Source organism: Chaetura pelagica, unplaced genomic scaffold, assembly GCF_000747805.2.
Source record: "Chaetura pelagica isolate M959 unplaced genomic scaffold, ChaPel_1.0 scaffold9, whole genome shotgun sequence".
Classification (NCBI taxonomy): domain Eukaryota; kingdom Metazoa; phylum Chordata; class Aves; order Apodiformes; family Apodidae; genus Chaetura; species Chaetura pelagica.
In genome coordinates, this window is record NW_009954494.1 from 1,511,940 (window position 1) to 1,528,070 (window position 16,131).

The following is a 16,131-nucleotide window of genomic DNA, read 5'->3' on the forward strand; positions in this document are numbered from 1 at the left end:
TTAACCAACTTCTGTTAAAATTTTACTACATTGGATGCAATCACCATTGAACCTGGGGAGTGAAAAACACTCTAACTAGGATCATGCTACTACAAAACCTCTAGGAAACAACCAAAGGAGCTTGTGTGGTCATTTTGCAGATTTATTCCAAAGAATGAAATCAGGGCGTTGCTTTTCAACATCTGGCAAACATGAAAGTGCTTAACAAATGCTGTTTCATGGACTTGGTTACTATCACCTCAAGGATTTGAAGTCTTGGCTGCTTGCTGAGCATCTGGGGTATCCCTGTTAAATTTAAAGGTGTAATCTGAGGCATGGCCAGAGCTCTGACAAAACAGCAAACCCCTGTTCTTATCATCATGCTGTTGATCAGTATTTCCAAACAACATCTAGTAAAAGGACTCAAGTCTGCAGAGACAAAACTCAGGCTTGATGCTCAATACGTGGTGATTCCCCCCCAATTCTTAGAATCGGTTCTAGAAAGACTGCCAGTAATTTTCTCTCCTCTTTAATGGGGCCTTACTTTAATCCATAACTCACTGGCTGGACTTCAATGCCACAGATTTGCATGTTACTGAGAAATTTCATTTTAGCAGTGTCTACATCAATCCCTTTTGGTTCATTACTCCAGATGCTGGTACTGCAAAGACTATGAGCATGTGGTCACCTTTATGCATTGAGCCAAAAGGGATAAGTCACAGTAAATGAAGTTAAGCATTTGTGTGCATCTTTTACAGAAGAGTGACCCTAAACTTCTGTGTATATAAGCTGATGATTAAAATGTCAATTTTCATATTGTTTCTCAAAAAATTACCAAGTTCAAGCAACTCTTGAGAGATTCATTCATAAAACCAAAGAACAGGGAACACAACATGCACTTGAGTTCTACAATATAATTGAGTGTAGTACCATTAAATATTAAAATATGGGAAAATGTTTTCACTCCTAATAAATTTTAAAATCTGAGGGAAAATTTTTTTATATATTTCTTCTGCAGTACAAAAAAAATAAGCTCTCCCACTTCACTCAAACTTAGTCATTCCCTGTGACCCTTGCTAATACAGATAAGACTGATTAATTTGTATGATATCTGACACTGGATGGTTGCCAAAAATCCATCAAATCTATGTGAGCTCAGGAGAAAGCCAGGGTGAGAACTTGGAGTTCCTTCTATTTTCCTGATGCATCAGGATTCGAGGACTGACCTGTGCTCTCCCAAAGTGTTCTGACCTAAGTGGAAATAAGAAAATTGTAATTGAAGGCTGTAATCTCACTTCAAGAGGATGCATGAAATACACCTACATTAATGACCACTCAGCCTTCTAAAATTTAAGGCTGAAATCAAAGTGTGTTTTTGAATTTAATTTTGAAAACTCAGTGAGTGAAAAACAAAAGCACTTTTTCAGTTCTGAGGGGCCAGGAAGAAAATCCCATAACACAACCACATGCTTCTAGAATCAGTTTTAATTTCCATAAAGACTTCAGTTTAAAAACACTTCCAGAATGGGGACTAATTATTGTGGCTGAAGGTAGCAGTAACTTGAGCATTAAGGATTGCTGACATACAATAAGCATCTAGAGTGCAAAACTACACAGAAGGGGCTCACAGGGCTCATGCACTAACCCCACCCCTCAGATATTAAATGATCATAAATCACCCCCCTGCACTAGGCACTTCAAGTTTTAAACTCTCTGACCCCAACAACCAGTTTTGGATTCAGGGATTTAAATAGGTGTTAAATGTGAGAGATGGAACTAGATATGGAGATGGGAAACATGAAGATGGACTGAAGCCCAAAGTGACCCTTTTTGTAGGGCATGCAGAGGTCTCTTCACTGACAACTCCACAAAAATGCCATCTGTTTGGCAAAATAATGCTCATGAATATTTCACAAATTAATGTATTACAGTGTAAAGATCTGACTCTGCTCCACCGAGCTCTGCTGGAAATCTGAGTATTCCCAAATTCTGATAGATAAAGCTTCTTCTCACCTGACACATTTCTGCTCAGGATAGCAGCTTAATAAGCAGCAACTTATCACCCAGAAGAAGCACAAACAGAACAATTAAAGCCATTGAGAGACCATCCTCTCCTGAAACAAGCATCAGATATAGCTCTAGAAACCCAAAAAAGCAAATCCTTCAAAAAGGAGTGAACTGAGCTACCAAATGGAAATCCATGAACATCAAATTTGACATATTCTGGAAACCAGCAACTGTTTTGGCCCCTTCCTGATCTTCTTGTGCAACTGGGATTAAGAACAGTAATTTATAGGCTCTGATAATCTCAGATTGCTTCAAACAAAAATCTAAGGACTTAAAAAACACTATCCATTGCTCAAACATCAAAGCTGTTAGTTATAAAACTGTGGTTTGGTTTTCAGCTACTTCAGGTACTTGTATGCCTGAAAAACAGTCAGGTTTTCAAACCAAATCTGTTGCTCCAATAACGGTCATTCCCTCTCCTCAGAAACCTTTCCTTTTATTGGTCCACAGAGACACATTATGGAAGCCCAGCTGGAAGAAAGCATTCCCTGAGGATGCTGGTTATTAAACTTGCAGCTACCAAATACCACAAAAACTTCTCATGCCACCTCTTTTGGAGTGCAATGTAAGATGCAACATCTTGTTTCTGGCTAAGGCATTTTCACGACAAAAAGGTTGCAGTGCATCACTTTCCTTCTTTCCCGAAGTCTCTTCCAGTGCCCCCATATCTTATATTATATACATGTAATTTTGGAAGGCAGGCAAGGGAAAAAAGACATCAAATATTTATTCTAGTCTGTGTTACAGAAACTATTGCAAGTCTATTTGAAATTCATATACAGCTTTCACAGCAACAGCATTACTGTACTCCTACAAAGGCCTGTACATCACAGATTTCCTGCATTCAACATGAAGTGTTCTCTTCCCTGTTTCATGCCATTCTTTCCAATTAAATCACCAAGATTAAAGAAATCACTTTGCATCTGTTCTGTTCATGCCTCTAATATTTCTGAGCATCATGTCTCCTGGCATTTGATCTTCCCGACAAACAATGGACTTTTTGTTTTTAACCTTTCCTCCAATGAGATGTGTTTAAAATGTCTGCTCTTCTCTGAACTCCTTGTAATTTATCAGTTTTTCACCAGACCTTTAGATGGTCTGGTGCATACACTGAACATACCTCAAGTGTGGTCTCAGGGAAGATATGAAAGTGGACTTGTTTCCCAACAGCACGAAGTGATTTGTAAAAGCAAAAAGTGAAAGTTGCAACCACTCTTTAAGTAACAAATTATTGTTGCTAGTGCTACAGAGTCTTCACACACAAAAAATCAAACACCAATCAATATTCCTTACACTGATAAAGTACTTGCTGCTGTAATAAAACTATCCAGCATACACATACACTGCAGAAATTAGTAACTATCCCTATTTCTTATACACCATTACTGTGCCTAAAGTGTATACATTAACCTGCCTGCATTCATACACCATTCTGCATGGGAAATAAGCTACCTAACACAGAGGAAGCCCCACGGGTGATGCCATCCTGCTGGCATAGCTGCCTTCCCCTACGTACAACTAGATCAGTGTCTGCTCTGTGCTTCTTTCCTTGATTCATCTAATGAAGTTCCAAGTGAAGCGTGAATATTGCACATGCGACATTCAGTAACAAAAATCACAGCCAAGATTCAGAAGTTAATTATATGATTGAAGAATACTGGGCATGAGTTAGAAGACAGCTCCTCAAGATTTCAGCATCACCATCCATAAGTAATTTCTGCATGTGTACTGCTTAACTGGACATTCTCCAAGACATTTTGTCGAGGCACAGACTAAACAGGAAAATATTTTACGACTTCCTTCTAGAGGGAACATGCAGGAGCTAGATATTTTGACTTTATTTCTGCTCGTTCTCTGACTGTGGGTTTTCCCTTGTTTCTTCCTTTCAAAGTAAATGATACATTATGTATTTCTTCTGGCAGCCTGCTTTAAGCATTCTGTTGTGGTCTAACACGGGCAGTAAAGTTACCCAAGAGCTTGATTCCCCAACATTAAGGTGCAGCTTCCTGACAGTCTTCACCTAGCCTAAGCTCATTACTTCCCTCTCTTCTTTTTTGGTAAAGGAGGAGTTGGGCACCTCCTCTCAATGCTTGGAGGTATTGAGCCTCCCCCGTGAATTACACACAGGATAAATGAATGACATTTTGCAGGCACATCCTCTCCCTGTCTGTAGGATGGGAGAATGAAGAACAGTTTCATACAAGGTGCTTAATTAGCACAGGACTAAAGATGGATAAGAGGAATCCTAGCTTTGTCCTCTTGTAGTCTGCTCAGTCTGCATCTTCTTTACCCTGCCTGCAGGGGTTTGGTTGTGGTTTGTTGTTTTGGTTTGGTTTTTTCATTGGAAAGCTGAGCCAAATGCTGCTGTTAAACACCGTTAGAAAGGTATCTGCATTAGGCATTTATAATGCCAACTCTCAATTAGCCTGGACTGCAAACTGGGGAGGCAGTGCCTCCTGCCCCCAGTACACTTCAATTCAGAACAGTCAGTGACCCTTTCTTCATGCACTACTGTGGCAATATTGCCCACTCAGCTTTCCAGCTACCACAATGCAAAACACCTGTAGGAAAACCCAGACCTCCACAATGCAATTATTTATTTTTTTAATTTGTTTACTTATAAACAGAAAACAGTTGCAAACAGCTGTAATTCACTCATTTCCAAAGCAAACCCAGACTTCCTATTTAAGGAACAGCAGATTTTAGGGCCCTCAATTAAAAGTAATTGTTTGAAATTGAAGTCAAGCAGGTAAAGTTCAGAAATTACAGATTTTAAGCTCCTCCTCTAGCCCTTTTTTTTTTCCCCTGTGGGAAACCATTCTGCACAACGAAAGGAATCTGGATCCCATGTGAAAAACAGTGCATGACCAGACAACTAAAAATAGGAACATAAGATGCCCAAAGCAGAGGAAATGAGCCTGGTGTGTAACAACTGCCTTGATTTCATTAAGCACCAGGTTCTCCCAGGGCAGTTGCATTGTCTCTTCCCCCTTGTGCAGATTAGAATCCTACTGTATTCAGCTGTACCCCACTTCTGTCATTTGCAAGGTTTGAAATGGGGAAGAACATGCCCTGGTGCACACAGGAGGTGGCCCTCAATGCTGCCTTGGGGCAGCCTGGTCCTGCCTCTGCAGGCAGCGATCCTGCTTAAAGGAAGGACCACAGAAAAACTTCTAAGGAAGAGTTTTAGCTCAGTCTCAGCTTTCATGGAGTTTTTCTGGGACAGCCCTTGTCCTGTCCCCTTATGCAGTTTCTCCCTTCAGGTCAGCCCTTCTGGCTCCTTTTACTTGGCCTCAGCGCCCCAGCGCCTGGGCACACCCACATAAGCCATACAGCCCCACCAGAGCCTGCCTCCTTGTCCACACAAGGACAAAACCTCTTACAGGAAGGGTATGGTCCTGCAGCACAGTTTTTCTAAAGCACACCAGCTCTCATGGGTTACCTGGAAAACACAAGTAACCCACTGATGTCAGCACACCCCCTCAGCAAGTCTCCACTTGGCACACAGCAGACTGTCTGCCCACATTTTGGAGTCCATTAAGCTTTTCTGCAGCAGGCAGGTCCATATTATCTCACTTGTGCCTGACTCTTCTCTGGGCTTCTCTGTCCTCCTACCCCACCCTTAAGCAAACTTGTAATTCCTGTGGTTTCTCTGGCACCCGTTCTGCATGGACCGGTGGGGTTCAGCTCTCACCTGGCATGTCAAATGCTACATGTTTGAGCTTGCACTTTTTTCATTGTCTGTGTTCTTCCTTTCAATCCTACATGGCTTCTAAGTTCCAGGCCAAATAATGCAATAAAAACATTCACACACTTGCAGTTTCTCTTATAACATCTCCTCTACCTGGAGAAAATTTTTTGAATGCTGGAGAAACTTTCCTTACATATCATGTCTGTGATGACACAAACTACACATTTTCTCTTCTTGGAATAGCATAATCCAGTCAGCTCAGAGAGGAGAACAGGGGGACTCAATTTTCCTCCCATATCCATCCTTTTCCTCTCCTCCTAGTATTGGGGAGTGTCTTCCCCTGGTGATGCTCTGATGATGAGCAGGCACAGGGACTGGATTTGTACTGAAGATGAGATAATCTAGCTGAGATTCCCATTCCCATTTTCCCGCTCCTCTCCTCCTCTGGTAACTTGTCTGTGCTTTCCCAGTTCACAGTCCACTCTACTCTCTTGGTTTGGGAATTTTGCACACTCAGGTAAGGGCACTGCTTTGCAGGCTGCCAGCCTCCTCCTGGGAAGCATGAGAGAGACTGGGAAAGGGGATATTCCCAGTGAGAATTCAGCTGGCTCTAAATGGCAACCCATTAAACACGAGAGGCTGCAGGGCTCAGCCACGGCTGACTTTAAAGACCTGTTGTAGCCAGCAGACATGTTGGATTTATTCACAAATCGAAGCAGCTACAGTACTAACTGAACAGCATTAGGCAGTCTGCATGGAAAGGTCAATTTCAGACCCATTGAGTTAAACTGAGATTTTAGAAAATACAGGGATGCCTTGACAGGTGGCACAGTGCCATTTTTGAGCTTTGCTCTCAGATCCAATTGCAAAATTACAATAGCCTGGTAATGAACCACCCTGACTCAAAGTCTTCCCAAACCACTCTGTAACAAAACTATCCAGTTGTTCACCATTCAACTTCCAGTTCATTAAGCCTGTCTGTTGCATTCCTGATCTTTTTATCCAGCTAGCACCTGGTTTGAGGAGCCTCTTACATTTTTCATATCTGTTTTCTTTTTTTCTTGAGCTGCCTGGGGGTGATGATGATGGAGACCAACCCAGCAATAGGTGGCAACTGCGTAAAGGAAAAAAAACACTCACAGAATTCAGGCAATTTAAGCATGAAAGTGAGATGTCTTTCTTTTCAAATCCTACAGCGAACTATTTTAACACAAAGGGATGATCAGCAAAGGTAATTTTCTGAAATTTGAATGCAAGTTGATGGAAATTACACGGTCCTGCTTACTCAAAATCCCAACAAATCTGAACAAAATGTCAACATTGTCCAAGATACGTCTCTCCTTTATTATACATAAAACCCTCCTGAAAGTCACTTTTCAGATCCACAGAAGTGAATTAAGTATTTTTTTTACTGCACAGAGTTTCCATAAAGAATTAAAACTGAGCAACCTAAGAGCAATCAAAAATGCTGACTAAAACTGTCTTTTTTTTTTTTTAAAAAAAAAGGCAACTGTCTCGGATAATTACCAACCTGTGAAACCTGTGATGTGGATCTGAACTGCCACAGTATTTAACTGTTCTTGTGGAACAACATACATCTGCATTTGAATGACCTGGATTTTGAAACACTTAACAGCAAATTCCAAACCTACCCAAAAAAACCCTTCCACCTAAAGTCTCTATAGGACAGGCAACCTCAGTACCTATATCTAATACAGCAGCAGCACTGCTTACCTTGGGGATGACACAAGGATAAGACACTACTTGCACAAAAGTCTTTGAAGTTGAAGAAAGCTTCAGAGCCATGAATACATTATCATCAGCTGTTCCAGGTATTTACTGTTTTCTACCTAACTTTTCTTAAGATACAGGAAGGAAAGTGAACATCAAGCATTTACCACAGCCTGTTCAAGATCCTACGGGGAGTCTGTCACAGAGTCAAGACTTGAGCTCACACTTGATCCTCCCATGCCTAAGTGCATTCAAAGAGCAAGTCTGTCTCCTATTAACTCAACCTTTTTGAAAAATCACCCTGATACATGTTGCCTATTAGATGCTCAGCCTTTGAGCCTGGGAAGCTCTTCATTCTGGGATTTCAAACTCCCACCATCTGCAATTGCAAAGTGGTATCTTTGAAAGGTCAGAAACTCAAGCAATAAATCCAGGCAACCAACATGTGTAGCGTGAGCAAAACTTAAAAGCTGTTTAAAAGTTTTGAGGTTTCACTTGCATTTTTCTTCCTATTGTAGGGACAACAACAGACAAAAGGTCAGGAGTGTGACACTACCAGCAACTGGCCTCACAAAAGCCACACCACCAAGGAAGGGGATGCAATTGCCATTCCTTAAAGAGGAGCATCCTGACAGAGGAATATACTGAACAGAAAGAAAGTGGTTATTAAATCAGTCTTAAATTAGTTTTAAATTAGTCTGGTGAAAAGGTATCCATCCTATATAAAAATTAGGATTCTCTTTAGCAATCTTCAGTATTTGTTGCCATTTCTCCTTATGCCAGACAGGCATCCTGTTAATTTCCCAGTTATTCTTTTCCCAGAAAGTAATCCACTCCACACAGCCCTTGAAGACTGCAAAGGAATCTGAGTAAATGTACCAAGCATCCTTAGAGGCTTTTTCTTTTACAAAAACATTGAGAACAGTGTCCAGCTCTCCCACTTGGGCACTGCCCTTATCTTGGTTTATTATTTTTTCACCTGTGGAGGGTTTAATTGTAGCAGATTTGAACAACCAGGTTTTTTCTTCTCTTCGGGATGAAGCTTCTGTAAACCAAGCATTAACCATTTCACTCTTGTATTCCAGGGCATCTTTAATAGGACTGGGAGTTTTCTTCAACTAAAGTCACCACTTGCTAAGTAAGATAAATAATACGAAGCCCTGATTGACTTGGCTTCTCTCAGCAATAAATCCAGGCAACCAACATGTGTAGCGTGAGCAAAACTTAAAAGCTGTTTAAAAGTTTTGAGGTTTCACTTGCATTTTTCTTCCTATTGTAGGGACAACAACAGACAAAAGGTCAGGAGTGTGACACTACCAGCAACTGGCCTCACAAAAGCCACACCACCAAGGAAGGGGATGCAATTGCCATTCCTTAAAGAGGAGCATCCTGACAGAGGAATATACTGAACAGAAAGAAAGTGGTTATTAAATCAGTCTTAAATTAGTTTTAAATTAGTCTGGTGAAAAGGTATCCATCCTATATAAAAATTAGGATTCTCTTTAGCAATCTTCAGTATTTGTTGCCATTTCTCCTTATGCCAGACAGGCATCCTGTTAATTTCCCAGTTATTCTTTTCCCAGAAAGTAATCCACTCCACACAGCCCTTGAAGACTGCAAAGGAATCTGAGTAAATGTACCAAGCATCCTTAGAGGCTTTTTCTTTTACAAAAACATTGAGAACAGTGTCCAGCTCTCCCACTTGGGCACTGCCCTTATCTTGGTTTATTATTTTTTCACCTGTGGAGGGTTTAATTGTAGCAGATTTGAACAACCAGGTTTTTTCTTCTCTTCGGGATGAAGCTTCTGTAAACCAAGCATTAACCATTTCACTCTTGTATTCCAGGGCATCTTTAATAGGACTGGGAGTTTTCTTCAACTAAAGTCACCACTTGCTAAGTAAGATAAATAATACGAAGCCCTGATTGACTTGGCTTCTCTCCTGTTCTACTGTGACAGAGACCATCTCAGCACTGGCATCTTGCATGATCTGACACTGGATATATCTGTGGGAGGAGTCTTATGATATTTGGGGTTTTTGTTTTTCAAAGACAGGTTTTGAGGGGTTGAACAATTTTAAGAACAACTTTGGTTTTCATGTATATGGAGAGAAAGAAGTTATCTGAAAACATAACTAAGCAGAACCTAAAAGATCTGTGAACCAAGCAAATAACTCAACATGCTTTGCTTCTGGAAGTCTTACAATACTGCAGAACAACATGACTCTAGATTTCAAAACACTGTCATTCAAATAACGACACAAAGTAGTAGAAAGCTTTTAGACAAACAGACAAATATCTATTAAAAAAAAAAGAGAGAAAGAGGCCCTTCAACTTTATGTCCTATGTGTTGTGCTAGATTAAAAAAATTAGACAGGGTTTGTTGCTGGCTTTGTACTTATTTATACCATCGGAGATCCTTACCTCGAAATTCAAGCCCTCTGAGCTGAAAGGTGACAAGGCCATTTCCAATTTCGATCAAGTGCACAAAGGCGTTTAAATAATCCGATGCCAGAATAAAACAGTCTCCTGTGTTGTAGTTTCCCCAGCGGCCGAGAATCAAATCTCCACAAAGAGACTCCTGCAGAGATCTTGTCAAATGCTCATAAAAAATGGAGTTGAGATTATTGTCATCATTTCCTACAATCAGAGCAGCACACATTTATAAAGAGTAAGATTTATAATACACTAAGGTGTTCTGCATAAAATCTCATGTTCTTTTCTATTCCTGCATAAAGCTTTTTCCCCTAGCTGGATGATATCTTCCTGATACTTTATGCAATCTACATTTCCTAGGAAGTTTTTGGCCTTTACAGAACCAGGCCTGAAACTTTCATTTAAAATCAACAATATTGTAAACAGAACATCAAATTAGTGACAATACATATTGCAGACTGAATCAAGTCACCTAAATGTTTTCCAACAGCAATAATTTTTTGGCTCCACTTAAAGTCTCTGCAATGCCAAGGTAATGTCTTAATATCTTTATATTGTTCTTAATTTTAAGAAACCAGAAATCATTATTTCAGCTCATAAGCTTAAATCTGAGTATTATTTCTGAGATTTAAAAATAATTCGGTCACACATCTCCCAGTAATTTTGTTGGTATTTTTTCTTTCAGCCCTCCAGGAATTTTTCCAGGCTTTGTCCATGAAGTATCTGTTTCTACTTAAGATGAGGATACATATTCTAGGAATTCACTTAGTATACTAAGAAAGAATGAAACAAAGTGTATTCACTGCTAGAAGCATTACTACTTCTTTAAAAACAGTAGCTGTCTAATTACACATTGGTTGGACCAACTGTCTATGTGAAAAACACCCCGTCACAGTCTAAAACTGTAATCTCATAAAGATCTATGGCATGTAACTGGATTAAATGTAGCATTTAATGATGGTAATCCAAGAAAGGGAATTAAACTTCCACAAATGCTAACACAGTGCCACATAATCCAACACGGTGTTGTCCTGTGCTTGTCGTCTTTTAACATAATATGTGCTTGACATGAGAACTGCTTTTCTTTTCTATAATGCAGCAGTGTCTCACATCCAATACTTTCAAAATGCTGGTGCATGAATAATATACATGTGCAAACCACTATCTTCATATGTGTATTTGTATACATGAGACTGTATGTGAATACACAAGTACACATTAATATTTACCTATGTGCCTATTTAGGAGCAGATATAACAAGGATTAAAAAACCAGAGGATGACAGGCTGTAGCTTCCCCTACAAGCTGCCCCTCAATACAAGAAGAAGAATAGGCATGTTACTACCCTGTTTTCCACCACCATGGCCATTACACATGCAGCCCTGGTGTGTAAGTATATGCCAGTGTGTATGCACATACAGTCATACTCGGCTATACCCCTTCTGGAATATATTTGGCAAAAATGTAAATGAGTCATAAAATGAATCTTTTAAGCTCACATGCAAAAGAAATGTTTTGCTTGAGCTATAGGGTTTAAAACATAGCTTATTAGCATATACAATAGTGCTAAAGATAATTGCTATCAGACAAGAAAATGGCTTTGGGAAACATCATAAGTCCTTGCCTTGAAATGGTAAATAATTAAAGAGCACTATATATGCCTCAAACTGCTAATAACCCTCTTGCTTTCTTGGACACTCTGGATTACACCCATTTCTGCTTGAAGATGTGTATTTGTTCATGCTACTGATGTAGTGGATAAGGATAAAAAGGGGGAAGGATAAAAACATAACAGCAATAATTACAATGTAAACTTCTACCTCCACAATACAAGCAGTTGACACCTCACTGGCAAAATAAACTAATATGCAGAACACTAAAATGGAAGAAACCCATTTAGGAAACCCTGGCCTCCCTCACTGGCACTGGGATTTGGCATGAAACACTGGTATTGGTTTCCTCTGGAAATGGCTCTGTCCCACCATGTGCTGCAGAGTGTCGGCTGAGTCACATCCACTGCCTTGGCAATAAATGCCCTTGCTTCCCACTGTCATGGGAACCACTGGGTGCAGCCCAGGAAGGTGCTTTACATTGCCATGGGTCGGAGCTATTTAACAATGCACCAATACCCAGAAGAGAAGTCCATTGTCTTTCCTACTTCCTTCTTTTACCCCTTCCTGGAGATCTTCCAATTTCCCTTTCTCCTCTTTCCAAAGAGGCTTATGTCCAGGGAGGACGAGATACCTGTCAGTCCAAACTGCTCAGCAACAGGGACACTGTTAAACTGCTGCTTTTTTCCAAAACTTCCCTGCCCACACCTGACCTGGGCTGGGGTGTCTGCTGCATCCTCCACATGACCAGCAACGTTATGACTAACCAAGCAGTTTGCAGCCCAGCAGCCATTTGATCAGCCACACATCACTGAAGAGTAAATTTACTGATCAAGTTACGTGACTTAAGCCAGTGCTTTGTACATTGAAAACACTCTCGTTTGTTCAAACAATATTTAAACCCTTTGCATCTCCTCAGCTTCCCAGGCAAAGCCTTAATGGTGTTAACACATCACATTTTGCAAATTAAGCAAAACACTCAAACTCACAGGCCATACCTGCATCCTTCTCGATCTGAATTGCCAGTCTGGTGTTGGAATGATCCGATCTTTTGGTGCTGGAAATAAAGACATGTTGTACAGCCAAGTCTTTTCTTTAAAAATAAGATCCTCTCAAACCCACATTTTATTTTCTTTTTAACATATCTTCTTATTCTGTGCTTATATCATAATGCAATTTACACTCTAATGCCTTCATTGGTTTATCCCAAGTAGGCATGTATAGTTACTTCAGTACTGCTTTTGATATTGTAGCTTATCAGCACATAAAACCAACGTGTCTGTGTCTCTTCCTCCTTTTCCTCAAACTCTTCCTTCTCCATTTTCCTTCTTCAGAATTTGGCATCTGTGATAACACACAACCCTATGTACTTAAATAATTGAACTGGCTCTAGATGCCACCAAAACAGTGACTAGAAAAAACATTAAATCAGTCTGTCTTCCCTTCTAAGCCTTAAGGGAAACAGCTGAACTCAAGGGGTTTTATTTGTGCAATAAAATTTCTGTGAATGTATATGGAAAACAAAAACAAGAAGCAATTTCCTTAGTTCCATATTTAGCTGGGCAGCAATAAGGGAGTCCCTGGTCATTCTTGTCACCTGAAAAAGTGTAAATCACAGTGTCTTAGTCCATACAGACAGTAACTCTGTCTCTCTTATGAATGACATGTTCCCTAGTTGTTATTTTCATTGTAGCAGTCATATATAAATACCACAGGAAAAATGGTCACAAAATGGAAAGCAAATAAAGATAGACTGGATTCAGCTTTCATTCCCACCTGTAACAACAGAGGGAACTAAGTCTGGAAATAAGGAACAAATAAATCACTGTGGGCAAGCATGTGTCCAGAAGGGAGTGGTTGTTGTGCTGACTAGGGACAACCAAAACCAGAAGTCCAGAGTATCCCCCAAGCATCCATTTCCCAAGCCTTCAGAGGGCAAGTGAAAAGCCTGGCTGTATTAAATACAAATTTCCCTGAACTACACCTCTGGGCAGTGGTGTCTTAAGATTTTGGAAGAGTTCACTAAGTTTTGCCCTCAGTCATCAGCCTTAGCAGACAATCTATCCATTAGATATGTAAATATCATACCTCCAGAAATGGGGTTAAAGCAGAAAATTGGTAAAGACAATGTCATTTGCCCCAAACAACAGTCAGCATAAGGTTAACATGTGTAAGTGCTTCTGAAGGTGTCATCTGTTCAACAGCCTGCAAGTGTAGGGCAAAAGTGTTCTCCTGGACAGAACTGAGGGAGACACCAGGCACAGTCCTCACTGTATCTTCTGTGTAAGTGTGACAAGGGTGGCATGGCCAGGTTGGACAGGCTGTCTTGTTAGGGTGGGCAGCACAGGGCACAGTGAAGATTTTGAAAGGGCGGATGGTTGGCCAGCCAACTTACAAAGCCTGAATTTAGCTACTCACTTAGACATGCACCGGGGAAGACTACACCAAGGAGGATAAGGGAGGCTTTCAAACAACTTAAGTAACACTGAAAAAGGATGTTGTAAACCCAATGTAATGTTGTCTCTGGAGCACAGTGGAAACTCTTTGGGAGTCTGTATATCCTCATCTTCATATTAGCTCCCAGGATTTCTTATGTCAATATACAAGTTATTTAAAAGGTTGGGAGCTTCTGAGCTCAAGCTCTAAGCTCATGCAGAAGCCAAAGGTGAGAAGGATACCACTGGTGTCCCTAATGTTATAAAGCCTTTTCATGCATTCTGCAGCATCCAGAAAATTGACCAACAGAAACATTGTACACAGGCTTCCATGTATCAGACAGAAGAGGAACAGAATTGCTTTACTTCTACTCCCCACCAGGGACTAATCTTTGCTTTAAATAAACACGGTGTTTACAAGAAATGCAGTTGGAGAGAATATGGGTCTTAATTAGATTATTTGTAATTAATATTAGTATACTATCCACATAGATTAACATTTTATTTCATGTATTATTAATCTTCCTGCCTCTAGTTGGCTCAGCTTATTGTAATGGCAATTTTCATTTCCTATGCAACAGAAAATGGCAACAAGGGGGAGGGCTTTGTAAGCAGTTCAGAATATGAAACATTATTTTACTTCAAAAAGGTTGTCACAGTTCCTCTACCCTGATATACATCCACCCACAGCTGCAACATATGCAAGAGTAAGCATAAAGATTAGGTTACAGAATTCCATCAATTTTCTGTTCTCAGCAGAGAAATGCTGCTGATTTCGAAATGCATATGCTTTAAAGATTATGAGACTCCTTCTTAACTTTCAGTCCCTCTGAAATCTGCGTGGCAGTATGAGGTACAAGTTCTTTACCCCCGTTTTTTACCAACCTATAAAGCATTTCTGTTCCTGAGGCACATTGAGACCCATACATATCAAGTAATACTTCAGAAAACTCTAATTTATAGTAAGTAGGAATCATTTTGCCCAACATGCAGCTCTGGCTCTATTCCTGCCCACTCCCCTCCCCCTGCCTTATTTTTTTGCCTTAAGAGTAAGATGCCTGAAACAATCAGGGAAAATCAAGAGTGCTTTGGGACACTCCAAGACAGATAATACAGCCTGACTGGGAAGAAAGGAAGAACATCTCTCACAAAAAAAATTAAACCAGGCTCCACTGCAGCTTTATCCTCCACTCAAGCACAGCAATGATTGCTTAAGCAGCTAAAATGTGGGCCTCAGGACATGAGACAAGAAAGGATTCACCTTTTAATACACTAGCAGCAAAACTCCAATCTTTATACAGATATTTTTAAGCCTATTTTTTAAAATTATTTTTTAAGACTGAGGGTAATATAGACAGTTTGTAAAGCAAACTTTTGTCTTGAAATTCAGTTTAGTCAAATATATTCAGGCAGGTAATAAATTTTTTCTTAAAAAAAATCTTCCACAATTATTAGTAATCAAATGTTTGCACCTTCTTATACACTGCACCTAACAATCAAACCAGCTCCACCTTTACTCCTGGGGTTTTTGCTGTCAAAGTGAACTTTTGGGAGTAGTGAGTGATTTGGGCTACATCCAGTGGCCTCTTGCTTTAAATTCAGTTGTTACCACTCATCCAAGGTGATAATTAACTCAGTAATTGGATTTCTCCCCAAATTGTATTATTCTATGTAAACCAAGTGCAAGTTCTTGAGTACATGCTCTGGAGAGCAAGTGATTTTGTTTGGATGTCTTCAGCTAAGTCTTCAGCAATTTTAAAGTCAATATCTTGCTTAGTTCTTGAAATATCTCTCATGCTCTCTTAATCCAGCATTTATATAGGCACTGAGATAATCCACTGGCTTAGCACTGTTCATGCCATTATAACTATTGCTTCCCTTTGCAAAAGGATGAAGTCACTTCCTATACTTCCCTTGTCCAAAAATACTGCCTCATTTTTCAACCTGGAAAGACTTTCTTCTCCCGATTTACTCTCCCAATTTCCTTCAGAAAGGTAGGAAAAAGATTTAAGGGGATTTAAGCAGCCTGGGGAACATACAGTGGATGCTGAGGATCAGGCAAATTGAGAGAAAAAAGATCATTGCTGTGCTTATTTCCAGAAGATGAAAACAAAATTGCAGCTGTTCTATCTGCTTTGTCATCGCTGGATTTTGCCCCAAAAACAAGGTCATGATTTCCAGGA

At 40.0% G+C, this 16,131-nt stretch overlaps 1 protein-coding gene across 1 annotated transcript in view; it reads right to left on the bottom strand.

The window, feature by feature from the left end:
• PCNXL2 (pecanex-like 2 (Drosophila)) overlaps positions 1-16,131 on the bottom strand; it is a 155,917-nt gene that overhangs the window by 29,877 nt on the left and 109,909 nt on the right. Inside the window, exons 24-25 of the mRNA XM_010004553.1 lie at positions 12,512-12,570; positions 9,892-10,107 (exon numbers count right to left, since the gene is read on the bottom strand). Coding sequence (XP_010002855.1) covers positions 9,892-10,107; positions 12,512-12,570 — 275 coding nt within the window. The remainder of the gene's footprint in view (positions 1-9,891; positions 10,108-12,511; positions 12,571-16,131) is intronic.